The sequence below is a fragment of the Melanotaenia boesemani genome, chromosome 13 (genome assembly GCF_017639745.1).
Source record: "Melanotaenia boesemani isolate fMelBoe1 chromosome 13, fMelBoe1.pri, whole genome shotgun sequence".
Taxonomy (NCBI): Eukaryota; Metazoa; Chordata; class Actinopteri; order Atheriniformes; family Melanotaeniidae; genus Melanotaenia; species Melanotaenia boesemani.
This window is the reverse complement of record NC_055694.1, coordinates 28,291,398-28,311,691: the sequence shown is the minus strand read 5'-3', so window position 1 is coordinate 28,311,691 and position 20,294 is coordinate 28,291,398. Positions and strand designations below refer to the sequence as shown.

Sequence of the window (20,294 nt, the reverse complement as noted above, 5' to 3'; positions counted from 1 at the left end):
ATATATTATATTAATGTTAAACTGGCATCTAAATGTTTCAGATTAACATAATATAATATGAATAATGGAGGCCTGCTGTGACTTTTATTAAAGCCTTTTGATGTGAGTAGGCAAGAGAAAAGCTTTGGACTGGTGGCATATAGTGATTACTTAGCCTAGTTGTGTGTGTGTGTGTGTGTGTAAATGCATGTGAGTATATGTGTGCAATATATGAAGTTAGGCGGCCTGGGTGAGTGTATGTCATGCACTACAGTGTTTGCCCAAACAAATCGGCATTTCAGCCTTAGTTTATAACAGTAAATTTGGCCTTAATTTATGTTTTACTTCTTTTTTTAATATTTAATTTATTAATATTTAATTTAAAAGACATCTTGACGTTATTCAGGAAGTACTCAGTACTTGAATAGTTTTTTCAATAAGAACTTTTTTACTTTTAGTTGAGTAATTACTTGGATGACTATTTCTTACTTGTACTTCAGTCATATTTTCCTAAAGTAACAGTACTTTTACTTGAGTATAATTTTTGGCTGCTGTACATAACTGCAAATGAGCAAACTGTCTACAGACAGACAATGAGATGTTGCGCAAACCTTGGACTAAGCTAGTATGTTGATATTTAGGTAAGAATGACCATTTCTGAGGGCAAAAGTAAACACACTATTTAAAGTAAAAGTATTAAAGTTCTAGTAAACCAGCTTGTTTCACAGTTCAATGTGTAATTCTAAACTTATCATCTGATACTTAAAAATATCCCTATATCTGCTTACAAACACTACAATGTGATGTTCCTTTCTTGTTAAAGCCAGTAAAATCCAAATAAGCCTAACACATGGGAAGAGGTGTTACAAAAAAGGTGTTACCAAAGGACAGATTCACATCCACGTATTCAAACCAACATTACTGTGTGAGAGAACAGTGCGGCTCTCCTGGATGTGTTGCTACAATAGATGCTGCATTTATTCAGCTATCGTGTGGTGAATATGGAGGGTGCGTCCTACTGCTTACACAAGTCGTGGTTTTACTGGTTCTGAGAAGTTGCCACCCACCTGGCAGTTGGGCTAACTGCCCCTAACTGCCAAGTGGGTGGCAAGTTAGGTGGAAATTTAGGTGGGCAGACCTAAATTCTACGAGAACAATTTGATGGCCACAGAGCACGGAGGAATGGGAGCAGTTAGATTTTAATGAGGATGCGAAAATCAAACACACCAACAAACACAACCAAGCAGGCTTCTTCATTGATTTTTAATTTTTCACTAACTAAAATCTCATTCATACAAAACCAGCGAGTATGAAGGACAGAGCAGTGTGTAGAGGGATAGATGATGATCTGGTGTTTATCGGGATATCTGGCAGAGTATAGAAACTTCAGAAGGTGATCGGGGCAGGTGCTACATCTTCCCCTACTTTCAGCTTCCGTATGAAACCTAAATTTGATGTAGAGCTGTACGTGGAGACGGGCAACGACACAAGCTTCAACACTTCTTTATCTGACAGAATGGGATTATTTTAAAGACTAGAATCAGTTTGAACCTGTTTTGAGATTAGGAAACAAAAAAGAGAAAAGAAAAAATTTGTTAAAACTAAAACATACAAACATTCAGGAATGAGAAAAAAAAGTTCTTTAATAATTGCATGGGGCAATTATGAAGAAACAAATAGAAATGAGGAGCAATGACTTAAAAATAATATTTGTGTTTTTTTTTTTTTGTGTAGAACCACACAAAACAATAAGATGGGATAAGGAATAAGATTAACAGAATAATAGTCTCTTTTCTCAAAAGTTCCAACAAGATGTGATGATTCTCAGCCTGCTGCAGGAAGCGTGACGAGGGGACAGTAAACATTGTCAGCAGCGTGGTGGAGACGAACAGGACCTTTATTTCACTGTCGACAGTAGTGAAGGAGGCATGTGGAAACAGTGATGAGAAAGAAAAAAAAAAAAAAAAAAGGAGGGCTGCTCTCTCACAGGCGCTTCTGGGCAAAAAGCGAACCCACCACGACCCCGGTCACCACGGTCATTCCCACCAGCAGCCACTTCTTGAAACTCTCCTGAGATCTCCTGATTTCAGCTGCCGCATCCTGTCCGAAGATTTCAGCGAAGCGTTCCTAGAGGATTTTAGGAAAAACAGAAAGCGAAGGGTTAATGCCACAGAAAAAAAATGGACTTGATGAATAAACATCAATTATCTGATGTGTATTTAAATGTTTACAAAAACCCCCACAAATATGCAGTTCCCAAAACTTCCCTTATAGAAAATTACAGCAAAAAAGCCACAGAGGCAGCTTAGTGATTCAGGGATATTCTCAGGGAGAAACTCCGACAATCCAATGATTATATATATATATAGATATATATATATGCATATATATATATATTTATATATGCATATATATATATATATATATATATATATATATATATGAATATATATATATACAGAAGGACATTAATGCAGTTTTTATCAAACATGCCCTCCAGAGCTTCAAAAGCAGTATGCAGGTAATAAGATAAGATCAGATCATTTTAATAATTCCCAATAGAAACTTTGTCATAATGATAAACAAAAGTTGTAAAGCTTTAAATGTATTGTAGAAAAATAACTTTTTGCAAAGAAAACACAGCCACGTTTTCTTATGATTTCTGACACTTTGATATTTAGATGTACTAACAGAAACTGCTGGTCAGCCCTCAGAGATACATCTCAACAGCAGCAGCAAGAAACTACAGGAGCCACAAAACAAAAAAAGAGAAAAAAGAGAAGCATAGACTCTATAAAAAAGTCTGTGGCACAATCCTGACACATACCAGAGAGAAGTTGTCCTTCACAGACTACCTTGTGAGTGGTCGGACTGCTGGAAGCACAGATGTTTGAGCAGCATTGCTGCACATTTCCCACTGAGGCTCTGAATGCCACTGTGAGGGCATATTTCATGTTAAACAACCAAAAGCTCACGACAGAACTGTCTCTTATTTATAAGAACCCTAAGTTTAGAGGCTGCTGTGGTGCTCTAGCATTGTACCAGGTTCTACTGAACCAGAGAGCTGAAGCAGAGAGGTGCTTCTCAACATAAAAAAACATTCCTACAAAATGAAATGGTCCACTGGCCATGCTTTCCATTTGCTGCTTTGAAAGAGAGACGAGCAAAGTTTCAATACAAGTAATGCAGATCAGTGGGACATGCTGCTCGCTCACACTCATATTAGTTTGTGGTCATTCTCAGTGAGCAATAAGGGAAATGTTAGTATTGTGATAATGTCATGACTTATCTGCTTAAACTGAACAACACATGACACAAGTACTGTTTTAGACATTTCCCCTCCTGCAACACACCTCAAATTAATGCGTCATTAACAGACTTGTGTAGAACTTCACAACAAGCTGTTGGAGATCCATTTCATTTGAGTCCAGTGTGTTGCAGCAGGGAAAGTGCAGGACAGTAGCTCACGAGGACCAGTCGGAAATCCTCAGGTTAGAGGACAAAAGCAACGGGTTGTTTCTCTTTGAGAAGATACAATCGAATAACTGTGGATGTTATTTTTTCATGATAATCTTTTTATTGATATGTTTTATGTGAATATGTCTATTAGTGTTTGTTCAGGGTCTAATAGATCGTAGGTTCTTGTAGATAGTGGAGCTGCAGTAATTCAAAGAAATTATGTTCTCATGCCACTGGGGGGCATCAGTAAAGCTTCAATTCCTTCTCTCCCTCCCATCAGATTAGCTGAGACGACTCACTACTGCTGCTCATAGCATCTGCACGTTGCAGTGGTCAAAGCGTCACGTCCTCAGTAAACATTTGTGAGGCTAATGCTGCTTTGGAGCACCCAGTCATGAACATTTCATCAAAACAAAATGAAAAGCACTCAGTAAGAAATCTGACTTTTATTCAGATTTAGTCAGATGAGAACTTAGGGTACACAGTTATACACACACACACACACACACACACATATATACATATATATACATACATATATATATATATATACATATATATATATACATACATATATATATATATATATATATATATATATATATATATATATATATATATATATATATATATATATATATGCTATTTGTCATCACACAGCAATGCACACATCTATAATGATAGATCAGGTTAAGATATCTAGTGAGGGCATGTCTTCTTTAAATCAGTGGTGCTGTGCAGATGTTGGAGACAGAACTGATCATTTATGGGCCATGAATGTGGTGATAAAAATTCTGAACAGAAAGTCTAGAAGGTTTTGATGGGGGCAGGCAGGGGAATTGTCCAAGAAAAGGTTGGCACAAAGGAGATATATTTATTAAGGTCTGGATTTGATGTAATGTTGAAATAATTTTTACAACTAAAGTGATTATCTAATGTAAAAGAGAGACAAAGACCTAATTGAGCATTGGCTCTTTCTGTTGATAAAATACATTTTATATATATATATATATATATATATATATATATATATATTTAATAGTCCAAAAAACATCACTAAAAATAAATACATACAACAGAGTAACTAAAGTGCCCTTTTAACATGGTCACACTGCCACCGCTGATCTGGGTGTGTTTAGGTCATCTAGCTGCAACAAAGACATGCACAGTGGGCATATTAAAAATTGAAGAGTATTTAACCTTTTATCATTTATGTGATGGAAGCAGTCAATTATTGCAACCAATTACAGCATGAAAAATATGAGCTCACTATATATTGACTGAGTGTGAGGTTGCATGTATAAAGCTTCTCGCTGAATAATTAATTATTTCTGTAAATCAGACACTTACAGTAAACTGCAGTAAAAGTTTCAAAGAAGTGGACAGACCTGATGTCACTGTGAGGGTGTAATGCAATAGTACTGTCACCAAGGTTAAAGTATTTCATATATTGTAACCTTCCATCCATCCATCCATTTTCTGCCGCTTATCCGGGGACCCCTGCCTAAACAGGGAGGGCCAGACTTCCCTCTCCCCGGCCACATTTGCGAGCACATCTGATGGATCCCGAGGTGTTCTCAGGCCAGCGGAGAGATGTACTCCCTCCAGCGTGTCCTGGATCTTCCTCGGGGTCTCCTTCCTGTGGGATGTGCCCAGAAAACATCACCAGGGAGGCGTCCTGACCAGATGCCCGAGCCACCTCATCTAGCTCCTCTCAATGTGGAGGAGCAGCGACTCTACTCTGAGCCCCTCCCGGATCACCAAGCTTCTCACCCTATCTCTAAGGGAGAGACCAGCAACCCTGCAGAGAATACTCATTTTGGAAGCTTGTATTTGCAATCTCGCTCTTGCGGGTTACTACCCACAGCTCATGGCCATGGGTGAGGGTGGGAATGTTGATCAACTGGTAAACCGAGAGCTTTGCCTTTTGGCTCAGCTCCTTCTTCAACATGACAGACTGATACAGAGTCTGCATCACTGCAGCACCGCACCGATCCATCTGTTGATCTGTCGAGGGAAGGAGACCTCACTTGTGAACAGGAGCCTGAGATACTTGAACTCCTCCACTTGGGGCAGGACCTCATTCCCAACCTGGAGAAAACACTCCACCCTTTACTGGCTGGGAACCTTGTATCGGATATGAAGGTGCCGATTCTCATCTTGTTTCACATTTGGCTGTCGCTCCAGCGACGGCTGAAGATCACGGCCTGATGACGCCAACAGAACCACATCACCTACAAAAAGCAGAGACCCATCCTGAGGCCACCAAACCGGATCCCCTCAATGCCTCGGCTACACCTAGAAACACACCCAGGGACACGGTCAAACACGTTCTCCAAGTCTACAAAGCAGAAGTAAACTGGTTGAGCAACCTTCCATGACCCCTCCAAGACCCCAAATAGAGTGTAGAGCTGGTCCAATGTTCCATGACCGGGACGAGAACAACACTGCTCCTCCACAATCCAAGGTTTGGCTATCTGACGGACCCTCTTTCCCAGGACCACTGAATAAATCACATATTATATATATATATATATATATATAAAAAATCCTAAATGCTCCTGATGGATCATGGTTGAGCGCCTTGCATATATGGCAGACCATTTACCATTTAAGATTCATGTGCTGATAAGTGTATGTCAGTCACAGATTTATGACTGACACCTAACTAATATATATATCAGAATGTGAATCTAGAGTTAGTAGAGTTAGTGGTAATACCATGTCTTCAGAATCTGGGACCTGACTCAACAATTCTCCATAGAGTCAGTGTGCTTCCAGGTTTGGGAGGGGAGATGAACGAGTACTCTGAGTGCAGATCTCAACCTAAATGAACACTTGTGTGACCAGCTTGGGCATGATGTACTTGCTCAACCACACTGGTCGATCTTCAACAACTCTTGGATGAGGAACAGGATGCCATCCCACAGTAAAATGTGACTAGATTGGTGACCAGCATGAGGAGGAGGTACCAAGATGTTGTAGCTGTATATGGATCTTTCACATGCTACTTAGGTCTCTGACTGGCAGAAATTAAAGTGTAAAAATTCACAATATATCTTTGTTTTTTCAATATATCCGTTTCTTTAAAACCGGTTTAAACACTCATTCTTACCTTCCTCTGTCAAAATTCTAAATAGCTCTTGAGCCATGTGCGTGGGGTAGTGTGCAATAACTGGGTGTTTTGTTTTTGTTACACTTAATCTATTGATATTTTATTGGCTGTGTGATGTGTGTGTCATGTGAATATGAAGTGTTGGTATTTAATGTATATTTAATTATTTATTGTGTGTATAGGCAGTTAATACAGGCACTGTGAATCTGTGGCAAATTTTCCCTAGGGGACAATAAATTCTATTCTATTCTATTCCTGTACTCAAAACAAGACTGAATACCAACAGTATAACATTATAGGAGATTTTTTGCCACATTTCTGTCCAGTTTTGAGAGGATTTGGTCAGACTAACATATTTACATTTGGTTTTGGTTTGACTAACACAACCATTCTCAGTTATTTGTAGATATGTGGTGACTCTTGGAAAAATGTGGATGATTCATACTGATGATAATCCAGAGTCATTCCCGTAACCTTGTTTTTTTCCCATCACAGTATGTAACATAATTCAAGAACACCGTCACAATTATTAAACATCCTGTGAGAGAATTATTTCTGGGCTTCTAGGGAAACATCACTTGTCTTTGTCTTTATCTTGCAGAATATGCAGGACATGAGTGTGCAGATAGGAGATAAAGTAAAACTGATTTGGTGTTGACCTCAGTATTAAAACATTACATCATCCCCACATTATCAGAAAATGACAGCTCAAAATTGTGCATTATTACAGCAGTAGCATCTATACAGTGTCTGTAAATAAAACATGTTGTAGAAAGCCACACGGCTCTATTGTAACCTCTATATGCTCATCATCACTGGCAATTTAAGTCAACCCCAAATATAATATCCTGCTGAATGAAAGCAGGTCTGTAGTTTCACAAAAACAAAAGAAAAATGAAAATTCAGCAAAGGAAATTTATTTAAAGGAATTTAACTTGGAATAAATAAGCGTATCCTACTGAAGGCTTGAAGTAGAGAGCCAAGGACAATAAAATGCAGTCAGATGGTTTTATCTATGTCACGTAGTTCCTGCTGGTTGAATAGGATCAGCTAACAAAGGGCTGGTACGTGCAATAAGGCCAACTATGTCCAGTAAAAAAGGCTTTACAGAAGGCAAGCCTATCTAGATTAAACTGGTTGTTTGGCAAGAGTTCAACATGTTGCAACAAAGCACACAAAGACGGCTCTATCATGCTGATTCAGGGTGGCCCTTGATCATTACTTAAGCTTTTATTTATCCCCTAACACAACATCAGCCCAACAGAAGCTACTTCTGTTTGCTGGCTGTGTGGTTTAAGTTGGGTTTAAAATAAAACTTATTTTTCCAACTGGTTAAAAAGAAAAAAGCCTGACCAACACTGAAAAAGAGCACCATCCATATGTGTTTGCTGTTGAGATTACTGTCTGAAGTAGTAACTGTTCCATGAAACTTGTTCAAGACTGAAGTATCTTCTCACCGTAGCTCTTTTCATTCATGGTTGGGTGCTATGTAAACAAATACACTCATCTCATTTAGCAAATATTTTACAAGAGCTTTCACCCTTACCTGCGCTGACTGTGGATTCCAGTCAAGAACTGGTATCTGTGGAATTACTGGATGTCTGCTTGCTCTTACGAGGTCAGTCAAGGCAAGAATTTTTTTCTCTAACAGTCGTCATTTCTTTATCTGTTGCTCACAGTTTGTTTATACAAACATGACTCTTTTTTTAAACCAAAACCTTGTTAATGAATGTGAAGGACCAAAGAGCCTCTTTACTGGGTAGCAGCCAAAGAAAAATAAATATTTAGCTACAGCCTTATCAGAACTTTCTCCGGGCCTTGATGTAGCCGATAAACATTTTTAGTAAGCGTCATGCTTCCATAGAACAGAACAAAGTAGAGGGACCAAACCGAGTGAAAGCAGATGAAGTTTAGAAGCAAAACTTTTAAGAGTAATGATGCTCTTAAAAGCAGTGAGCAACATTAAAGTCAAGCAGTTGGAAGTGGCCACAAGAGACCGATAAATGGTACTTAAGTGGATCGATAGGAAGTGAGACAACACATGTCTACAGCATGTACTTTGAGTCAGTGCTTCATTGCTGACTTTTTATTCTATCTAAAGAAAGAATGTAGTCCAGCCACTCCCTTGCCCTTCCTGTGAAACCCTTCAGAACAATCTGAGGAATGTGAGTGTATACGAAACTGCCGTACCTTGTCATGATGACTGACTCCGGTAAAAGAGGTAAATGTTTAAATGAGAAAACTATGACGATTTCAACAAATCAAGCTACTGAGGACAAATAATTTATAACTGGATTGGTTAAAAGTGTGCATAGAGAAGGGATAGGGATATCAAGCAAAAACACTATTTGAAATAGAGAATTATGAGCTCATTCTTCAAATAACCTGAATAACAATGCTTGCTAACATTAGCCATGTTTACATGGACATGAGTATTCAGATTCAAAGCCTGATAAAAATGCTTAATGTAAACATACCAATTGGAATATTAATAGATGAAAACCATAACTACAACAGAACTTTTTAAATTACTGAGTAAAAAAAACTTGAATCAAAGAATTTCTATTAAAAGCTATCTTGAAATTGGACTTAACAGTGAATGTTTTCCACAAAGGGCAGGGGCTGCTCATCCAGGACAATAAATATTAAAATGTCTGTTATTGAGGTGACTTTCTGTCTTTCTTCTGCGATTTTCTCACATTTTTTAAAAGCATTTGACACTATTTGTTATTGCTGCAGTTTGTTGTGCTTTTCCTTTAAGGCAACAAACTTCTTGTGCTCTTTCATGTGATGACAACCCAAAATGCTTTATAGTTACTTGTTTTTAGTTTGGCAGCTTTCATGTCGCCTCTTCAACCCTGCATATTAGGTATGCTGCTGTTTTGTTTTTGGGATTTTCTAATAAATAATAATAATAACATGACGCTAATGCTAAAAGTCAGCACAACAGTGACTCATTTGCAGTTGTTTACCAACTCAAAACAATCGTCACACAAGATTGCACAACTTTCTGTGTCTGTGTGGTGGTGTTAAGCAAGAAACAACAAATAATGATTACGTTTCCATGAAATGGGAATTTGTTTAGACAGAAAGACTCGTCGATCCCAATCTCCTTATCTTTGGCAAAATCAGCAAGTATTTCCGATACTAATAACGGTATCAGTCCAACTCTGAAAAAATACTGTTAGCTGTAGTGTGAAAGATTACTCCTGACCAAGAATATAACGTTTATCTTCCTTCACTGAAGATGGCAACACTTTACAATCTGTGGGACAATCACAGACTGTTGAACTCTCTAGCACCAGTGCTGACAAACTTTTATGTCCACACCAGAGCCAGCGAGCGATCATGCAACAACAAAACATTTCTCCTGGAACAAACAGCAACCCCTTCCACTTACCAGGTAAAGCTGTACTAACACACAAACGCTTTTTCTGTACTATTGCAACATAACTGACAAACTGACAAATATTGACCGTTTTCATAATATTCAAATTTTTTTTTAGATGTTACGGTCCATCGTAGACTTGTGATATGCAAACTTTTGCAGTGGACTTTCGCAGGTGATGTAAAGACTTGCGAAAACACAGTGTCAAGAGTTAGGTGTGATGTTAAGCTTTCATCAGTTTCCCTCCCATACAGTCAAAGTTTCTTTTTTCCCCTTTCTCTTTGCTGTGTTCCCAGAGGAAATCAGGTGCTAGGCAGCAGCCTGCAGAGCGTTTTCTACCCATTTTCCTGTGTTGTTAAATTTCTTATTCTTTCTCAGATGGGAGAGGGAAAAAAAGAGGGAATTATTAGCTCATGAAAGCAAAAGGTTGGTACAAAGACAGAGAACGGGAGTGGAAAGAGTGAGGAGGCACAAGGGAAGAGATTCTGTAGTTGGTTACTACGACTACGAGAAAGCAGCTGATTAGCGCGTGCGAACACCTCACAGTTCTGAATGTCTGGATGTGCTGGTCCATCTTTGTGGCTGATAAATGGCTCCAAACTACATGATGAGAAATGAGCATTTTAACAATCATTAGCAGCAGCTTCCCATTCATCAGCTTTGACTTGGTGGTTGCTCTGCTGTTGCACCATAACAAGTTACAATACTCCTCTGATGGCAAAACTCCCCGACCATAACACACACTCACATAAGGTGTAATGCCTCATTGTCTCTTCTTTTTAAGGAAAACGGGGTTAAGGACTGATTGTAATTCAATAGGTTAGGCACATTTTGAAAAAGGTGTTTGGACAAGCAGTTGTGTGTCTTGTAGTCCGGATCCAGACCAGAGGCCGGTCATTGAGGATCCCAGGTATAAAAGATCAATAATGTCTGTTGCCGGTAAAGATACATGTAATTAGGACAAACATCCACAGTGCTGGAGGGGGCTTCAGTGTAATGTGTAATTTTAAATAATTGCTTTGACATGAGCAAATTAAAAAGTCAATGTTTGAATTAATATTTGATGAGACTACTTATTAAGGATTGTGCTGGTGTGACGAAAGTTACTGGAATTGCAATGTGAGCAAAGCTTTCCGTTCTGATAAGAAGAAGGCCATTGTATCTCTTAGGGCTGGGCAATTAATCGAATTTTAATCGCAATTACGATCTGGGTTTTCAACGATCATAAAAATGAAATGGTCCAATTATTTTTTGTCCTTCGATTTGTGCTGTTTTCAAATCAAGTGCAGCTGTCATTGCAGCGCTTTGCTGCAGACTCCTCCCACAGCCCAACACAAAAAAATAGAAAAATGTTCAATTTTTGTGAGTCGCAACTAAATAATCCACCAGCTCCCAGAGTCACAGAGAGACAAATGTTATAAACAAACAGAACTTTTTTCTTAATTAACACAGTGAACAAACCGGGATTTAAGAACCTCATCAACACTTTGGACAAACGGCATCACTGCCATCTCAACACCATATTAGTGGACTGTCTCTTTCTTCCCTGTATGATGAGTGTAGTGAGGGTGTTGTGAAAGACGTGGTGACAGTCCGATGTTTCGCCACCGCTACGGACCTGTGGTAAAGCCGCACCAGAGCCGTATAGAAATGTAGTGCTACCTTTTATTGACGCGGATTTACACGTGAAAACGAAATGTCTCCAGACTATTTTTTTCCAGATCACACCAGGCGGAACATAGCTGCTGGTCTGAGAGAAACAATAGCTATGGGGACCTGGTGGAAAGAAACTAGTCGGCATTACCACAGTAAACCCCCCCAAACCTCTTATCTATAATTGTGTTAAATAATCGAGATCTCAATTTCAATCAAAATAATCGTGATTATCATTTTTCCCATAATCGAGCAGCCCTAGTATCTCTGTGTAACATCTAATCTAGGCAGCTTGCTTTCAACATACAAGGACCACTTTCCAGTAACCTCAACATCACATGATGTCCAGTCCACAGCGGCGGCAGGAAACTGGCTGAAGTATTCGGAAACTGTGCTGACACTAGGTCACTTGATTTGCATGCAAAGGAAATCCAAGTGAAATGTTTTTCTTCTTGCACTGGAATTTGATAAAGAATTAGAAAATGTGTGTGTGAACACACGCTCTGAGGAACAATGGCTTGACAAAAAACACCCATCTAGAGAGAAGAGAAAAATGAGCCAAGAAGGTAAAGTGGAAAATTAGTGACTCTCTGAGAGCCGGGCATGGTGAGAGACAGAAACAAGTCGTTCATAGTGGCATTTCTTTGATGAGCAGTGTTGGTAGTAATGCATTACTATAACGCAATTACTTTTGCCAAGTTTTTTTTCCCCCCCAAATTTGCTAATTAATACTCTAATGCATTACTCTTTAAATAAAGTAACTCAGTTACCGTTACCCTATTGTGCTTTTGTATGTTACTAGCTAAATTAATACAGTTTGGCCAGAAGCCATGAGCTTCTCCTGTTTACAGCAGTGAAGCAGCATGATATGGGCAGTGTCCACTTTTTTTTTCTGTGAAGTTGCTTTTAAGTATTGTCAGTCATGGGTTGCAGGTTTTTGGACTAGTTTTCTTAAGTATAGTTACTCACTTGGGGTTCCTATGAGCACCTCCTGATTCTCTTACAGCTATCCACAATAAAGAAATAACCTCTTATTGCAGAACGGGAAATGTGAACGCAGGAGTAATTTTTTTTCTGCAGCCCCGTTTCCTTGGTTACCGCAGGTGTCTGAACCAGCACGTCCCTACCCACACATACATGCACAACTTCACATGACAGAGAAACAGTGACAATGCCCACAAATAATTATGGAAATATGTAAATAAAAATATATATAATAAAGAGTAAGAGAAAGATAGTCCATTGGAGCGCTCAACATGCTGCATGCTGAGATCAAACTGTGCGGCATGTGGCCCTGAACTAGTATGACACCCCTGCTCTAGGCTCAGAGTAGCTGCATTGTTTCCCCTCTTTGACTTAGCTGCTCTTAATCGAACCTGTATTGCTGCAGCAGTAGGCTACTCAGCTGTCTGACATCTGCTCTACACATGAACACAGCATGCAGAATGTGGGGATGTGGAGTAGGTGGGGCCTAATTAAACTTATTAGCACAGGCAAGGTGAACTTTTGAGAGTATTCGACAAGCTTATTATATGTGGAGTGCTTCCGGAGAGAGGAAAGGTAGCTGCTGATAAGTTGCTTTAGATTTTACTAACTGAATAGACATTCCAATAAAGATATTGATGATGAACAACAAACACAATGCTATGTAATGCTAAGTAATTGGTCCTAACGTTTCCGTAAGCTAGTTGACACTGGTTAGCTTAAAAAATGTAAGTTATCATCTATGCACAATAATGTATGCAATTTCAAATGAGCCTGTTAAAATATTTTTTGCTCCACAGTCTTATCTTTCTGCTTTCTACCAATCCGAACCCTTTTTCCCTTAAATTAGTCTGACTTATAATTGACTCTCTTGTTTATTCCTAATACCTTGAGTTCTCGTCACTTTGGGCAAATAGAAATGATCTTACATTCATTATTTAACATTGTTGAGAATTTCATAACTTACTGTTTATTTTCTTTCACCAATTAAGATTTTCCTCCAATCACACTGACTTTAATTTACATAAAGATGCAATGCTGCCCATCTTACAGCAGATGGCTCTGCTTAAACTTGTGGTCTGTAGGTTAATTTGTTCTATTTCCTGTATTTCTTCTAACATGTCCAGTCAGTGGCTTTTCCAAGTGGGTCCATTTTCAGCCAGTTTCCTGTAATGGCTTTCTAATAATAAAATTTTAAAAACGGTATGTCACTTTTTATCTGTTACATCTTTTCAATACATTTCAGTCTTAGATGTATAAACCAGGAGTCATTATAGCTCATCATAGCTCTAAAGACCCTATCCCAAAATGTCTGTAAAATAAGAGTGGTTGACGTGCAATTGCTAACAGTATTTTTTCCCACCCAGTTGTTTACTTTTATGTTTTTTCTTGCAATGAATAATGGTATCAAATTTCTCCTTTCATCTTTTGGAGCTTGTTGATGCGTGTTGTGTCTCCAATCACTCTCAAGACAATCCTTTGAGATTTAAATTGTGTTTTGGATACTTCTTAACTCAACTTTAGTCATTCTGAAATCTCTTTAGTTACTGCTTTACTTGACCGAGACCAATAATTTCACCCTTCTAAAACAGAGTGACTTCTTTCTCAAAAGCATGAATGTGTCTCCTGATGTTATTTAAGAAATGAGAACTCACAACCTTCATCAGTCAGGGTTAAACAACGTATCAGCGAAAACATTTAAATCACTGCAGTACTTTTACAGTGGGAGGTTCTTGCCCATTTGCTTTGTGAGGTAGTGCATATCAACTTTGGATTTCTAATGCACAATGTGTATGTGGGTGAATGAGTTGATGTGTGTCAGCTAATTCTTTCAATGAGCAGTGAAAATGAAAGTGAAGGAAAGGGGAAGCACCTGTTACCAGCTTCTCTTTGAGGGTTGCAGAAAGTATTTCTGTTCATTTTTAATAGCATTCAGCTAACAAAACATCATGTTTTCTACAGAGCTTTGAAAAAAAAGTGTAAAGATTATTTGGAAAATGATGAGTAAAATTCAGAAACCCAAAAAGGGGTGAAGGTAAAGGATTTGATTATGTGAGGCGAGAAGAAGCTGGCTCAGTTTGAGAGTTTACAAGAAGTTCATGTTCCAAACTGATGATTCCTGTGAGTCACAAGGACTCTTTATACGATTTGAAATGTCATCTGTCTTGGCTGCAGCTGAGCAACGCTGCCTGTAAATTGCAACACTTGGGATGTGTCCACATGAACAACACGTAACCTTTTGAGCACCGGCCATGATACTACAGGAATACAGAAGTGTCCCTAAGCCCAGGTTACAGCCTCTAACACATCCAACATATGTGTGGTTGTTTATTGAGCAAAGTCACTGTTGCTTCCGTCTGGGTGATGAAATGCTGTTTACAGGACGACACAGGAGGTGACACCACGTTCTGAAACCACGTCATGGAGGGAATACGTAAGCATTCAATGAATGTGGTATGCTGTCACCTCCGATTTACCTTCTGACATGAGATAATCAGATCACAGTGAGTCTGCAAGATGAAGTAATACAGCTCATCGAATCCAGATAAAACCTGAATTCTGGTGTAATGTTAACGTGTAAGTCAAGTTGAATGAAAAACTGGTTCTAAGATAAAAAGTGACAGTTATGAGTTATTTTTCTTTGTCACTTCAGATTGAGAAAATTGATTAATCTTATCTTTAGTTATCTTTAGAGTATTATTAGAGTTCACCTAAACAAATCTAATTGCTTAAATATTACTTCTTTTACAGACTATACTTCTCTACACCTAACGCGATCAAATTGAATTTGTGAGAGATGTGAACAAACATGTCTCAAACTGAGAATGTTCACTGAGCCATAATCCATTATTATCAAAGGCACAGCACTTCCTCACAGTCAACCATCCAGCCAAATTCAGTTAGCAGCCAAGGATGGTCTTTGGCCAAGATGCTGACAAAGAACAAATGAGTCTCAGCGACAGAGTTTTAGGAGTACTCTGCAGAGATGGGCCAGCTTGAGGAGCGGCTCTAACAATCAGGTTTTTATGGAAGAGTGGCTATGGAGGTCATTCTTGAATAAAAGGCAACATCTGGTGGTTGTAAGGGACTGAAAGCGTGGAGAAAGTTCTGTGTCTGGGGAACGCCAGATATCATCATGCTGAGGGTAAAGGCTCACTCCCATCCTGTGTTTGGAGCACAGTGCTGGGACTTTTCCTCTCTGAATGTCTTCAAATAGGGCAGCAGAGGATCTGATGTGTCTTTAAAGCTGGTGTGGGGACATATTTGGCTGAGGAAAGTTCCTAGCTGAATGCTAGACCTGGAATTAAGTAGCCACCATCATGAGAGCTAGTTGAATTCTCTAAATACAGAATAATTCAGCTAAAATGGATTTATTTCTGACCTTGTGCAGGCCTTATGCACTGGACCGTAGCTCAATGAAAGAAAAGAATTTCACATCACAATTGTGAAAGTGATACTTGATTACCTTCACTCAGTCAAAATCATTGTGATTCATGAGTGTCAGCAGCCAGTGACCACAACAAAGGTCAAATTTGGGCTTTTTCAACAGTAGCACTGAGGTTAATACACTGACAACCGCCCCCCCATGAATATGCCAACGCCATGAGGGAAGATCAAATTACCTGGTCAATCAGTATATTCAGGTAGTTAGCTGACCTCATTCTTTGGACACATAACGTTGTGAACCTAGACCTGACCAAGTGCAGTAACCCCAGATCATAGACTGCCTCCACAGGCTTGTACGACAGGCAGTAGGCATTGGTGCATCACTTCATACTCTTCTCTTCTTACCATGATGTGTCCATCACTCTGGAACAGGGTAAATCTGAACTCATTAGATCACATTCTTCCATGGCTCCAGAGTCCAATCTTTATGTGCCCTAGCAATTTAAAGCCTTTTTTTTTCTTTTTTTTAACCTGTCCTGTCCAGCATCGTAACAGCAGAATGACGGTTTAACTGATGTAATTGTGCAGAACAAATTTACTTTGCTAAGAGGAGACTTTTGAATATGGGGCTCCTCGTGACTCTTAAACATTATTCTTTATTTTTATTTTATTTTAGCATTTTTATACATAACAGGATATGTTTCTTGCCAATTTTCCTTATAGCCACTATAATATATGAGCTGTGAGAGGGTCCCAGGCACCCTCGCAGCATGCAGCATTCTATGGCATTTTTTAGTTTAAAAAGGGGTATGCTTGAAAACCAACTGCGCACATGGTAATCTCACGTGTATATCACGTCTATGTGATATGAGCAAGTAAATTAGTACCCACAAGTGAAAACACACATCGCATGGAGGCATTTCTTCACTGCACAGTTTTCACTCCATTTAAACCGGGTGATGAGCTGGAGCATCAGCTGGGTGACCTGCTCAGATCCAACGGCTTGTTTGGTGACACAACTTTTAACCGCACGGGTGGAGTAAACATATCAAGAGTCTGTTTGCAGAAAAACGTACAAAATATTCCAACTTTGATAAACACAATTTTTATGTTCCTGTCTTCCAGCTCATACAGACAGACAAATGGCAGGTCTCAGGTTCATGGTGAAGTGTCAGGGTGGGATGACTGGCTATAGGGTGGTTGTGTACTGAAGACTTCCAGCTATAGAGCATTGCTTGTCTTCTACTCTACTTCTACCCGGTTTAAAACATGTTCTCTCTCTCTGCCAGATGTGTGCATGCAGTCCAGAGTTCTCAGTCTTCCTGCTGTTTCTCAGCGGTGTGCATGTGTGCTGACAGAATTGGGTTCTGCAGAGAGACGACCCTAAAAATGTGCAGCAGAGAACAGACTCGAGTCTGAGCCTCCTTGTTCTGACTGTATTTAAATAGCAAACTCCTCCTCTCCCGCTCCTCATCACTTCTCATTGGCTCAGTGCCCAGCTGAGGGTAAAGGAGCAGACCCACTAAAACAGAAAGAACAGACGAGTCCTACGAAAAATTAAAACCAATAAAAATCAATCTCTCATTCTATGAGTCAAAGCCCAAAGAGTAAATGTGGGTTTTTATTTTGAGTTTAAAAGTGGACAATGAAGTGCCCTGACTGATGCCCAAAAGCAGATTGTTCCACATTTCAGGAGCTTCTGCTCATATTTTGATGCAAGAATAAGCCGACCTGCTAAGCTGAGATCAGGCAGGATAAAATAATGAATTACTGTAATTTTGGTCAAACAACAAACATAATAAGGATTTTTAAAAATAAGGTTATAGTGAGTTCTTGCCTTTTTTATTTATGTGTCTGCTTACATGCATGTTGTCGTCTGTGGATGTTAATATTTGTGTTGGAGTTCATATGATTTGACATAATGTGGAGCTAATGTACAGAGGTTCAAACTGCTGGAAATGAATGGCACTTTCCGTCATTTGCTGGCAATTACAGATGCACAGCGGTATAAGTAAGAACGGCAGGCCGATGTCTGGACTATGATTCATCCATCCATCCATCCATCCAGGCAGTGTATTATATATTATTTTAAATATAAATTACATTTACATTATACAGAAGCTGTAAAAAGAAAGAAAGAAAAAAGGCTCCTGCACAAATGAACCAGAAATGCTTCTAAAATAGTTAGAAATCAGTCTTTGATATATGTATTTTATTTTGCTCTGAACATTCATGTGAATCTAGGGGGAAAATATACAAAAAGTCGGTCATTAAAAAACATTGCCACTGAGAAGTGACACCATGTGGATGTTCTCCATCCAAACACAATAAAATAAAATAAAAATAACTAAATAAAAGGACAATATTCAAACAAACTTAGTAGACCTTCAATGGAAGTCAACAAGCTAAGAATAAAATGTCATGGTTCCTTGATGCCTTGCTTTGTCTGGTGCATGCTGGTTTTTACTTGCCGCCTACTTTAAGAATAATTCATTGTATTAGCTTCATGCTGCTAAAATATAAACTATAACAAAAGGGGAGATACATTCATGTATTGCATCTCTTTCCTTAACATCTTCTTCCCTCTTTTGATTGCAAATAACGTCACCAGCACAAAATGGCAGTGCTGATTACTTTTATAATTAGAGAAATGCTGTGGTTCAAACTCAACCATCTTTTTTTCTTCTACTGTGCCTGAATCTCTTGTCTTCACCACAGAAATAAAAGAAGTGCTCCTGTTTTTGACACAGTGCATGCATCACTTCCAGAATTTAGCTCAGCATCATAACAAATAATGATCTCAGTCACTGCAGCATAACCTCATAAACTTCCGGCTATCTACACCATGTCATCACCATCATGTGATTACAATCACTGTATTCATTATCACCACCAATGCTTTTGTTATTCGTTATAGTGGTGTTGTAGTTACATTATTCAATTTCTGCCTTCAGATCTGAGTCCAGTTAAGAAGAAAAGCTATCCATCTGAATGCCTGTTCCTCCTTATCGATATCCTCATCACTTCCATGAATTCCAGCTCCTCCAGCTCTTCCTGGAGGCCTTCTGTCCTGGTTTGATCCTTATTGGAATTGCCAGAGCATTTGAAGGAATAAGAGAGTCGATGGCCAAAGATCTCACATGACAGGAAGCTGAGCACTGAGAAGTGAAACACAACTCAGGCATTTTGTTTATGCCTTTATATAAGAAGTAAAATTGGGTTCTACAAGTGTGTTTACTAGATAATGCTAATATATATATACATATATTTTTTTTTTTATATAAAAAAATTAAAAAGCTAAATTCAGGTCAAATATGATGCATACTGAAGCAAGCTGCCAGATTTAAAATTATGAAAACTCACCCACTGTGAGAGGAAAATATGAAAAATACATATTACACTTGCTGATCCCAGAGGAAAAGTGCATTCATTCGAATCGCAATGCTTAAAATGTGCATGTTTCATATAGCTAAAGCTCTTTCTCTGTTTGCTTACGGAGCTCTGGATGTGGTTCCCCTCCACTTATTTCTCTGAAGTGCTGCTCGGAGTTAGAGAATGTGACATTTTAAAGCTGACAGGAGGCCCTGTTTACTGAAGGATCCAGCTTTTGCAGCTTTAAATGTGAGCGCAGGGTCAAGTCGGAGAGCTTGAGAGAAAGTCTGTGCACATCCAGCAAACTTAGTCAGAAATATTTGAAGGAGCAATCTGGATGGATGATTTTCCTCCATTGACTTGACTGCTTTGTAAGGCATGATCTCAGTGCTGGTGCGGAATGAGCTGGATATTGAGGAGGGGGCTGGTGAAACTGGTTTGATATGATATGTGATTGATCATTTCCAAGCAAAAGAAATTCTCTCTTTAGTGGGGATGATACTGTTTGTGCACAAATGTGTCTGAATTTCCTCTTTCCTTTAGCGTTGGACCTTGAAGTCGACACTGTGTGTGTCTATGTGTGTGTGTGTGTGCGTTTTTGAGTTGAGCCGGCTGTGAGACCATGAATTAAAGAAAAGATTAATGAGTCAGGACAAGGAGGCTCAGACTCCAATCTGTTCCCTGCCTCACTCTGGGGGCCGTCTCTCTGCAGAACCCAATTCTGTCAGCACACACACACACACACACGTTGTAAATACACGCTGCTGAGAAACAGCAGGAAGACTGAGGACTCTGGACTGCGCACATCCGCCGAAGAGAGAACATGTTTGAGACAGTGCAGAAGCAGAGAAGAAGACAAGAGATGCTCTATAGCTGGAAGTCTTCAGCAACACAACCATGCACCCTGGGCCATCATCCCACCCTGACACTTCACCACGATCCTGAGACCTGCCATCT

General features: G+C 39.1%; 1 protein-coding gene across 2 annotated transcripts in view; it reads right to left on the bottom strand.

Annotated features, from left to right (window-relative positions):
• Positions 1-327: 327 nt before the first annotated feature.
• bcl2l1 (BCL2 like 1) overlaps positions 328-20,294 on the bottom strand; it is a 36,375-nt gene continuing 16,408 nt past the window's right edge. For both annotated transcript variants that reach the window (XM_042004815.1, XM_042004816.1), the window contains exon 3: positions 328-2,106. In XM_042004815.1, coding sequence (XP_041860749.1) covers positions 1,963-2,106 — 144 coding nt within the window. In that variant the 3' untranslated portion in view covers positions 328-1,962. The remainder of the gene's footprint in view (positions 2,107-20,294) is intronic.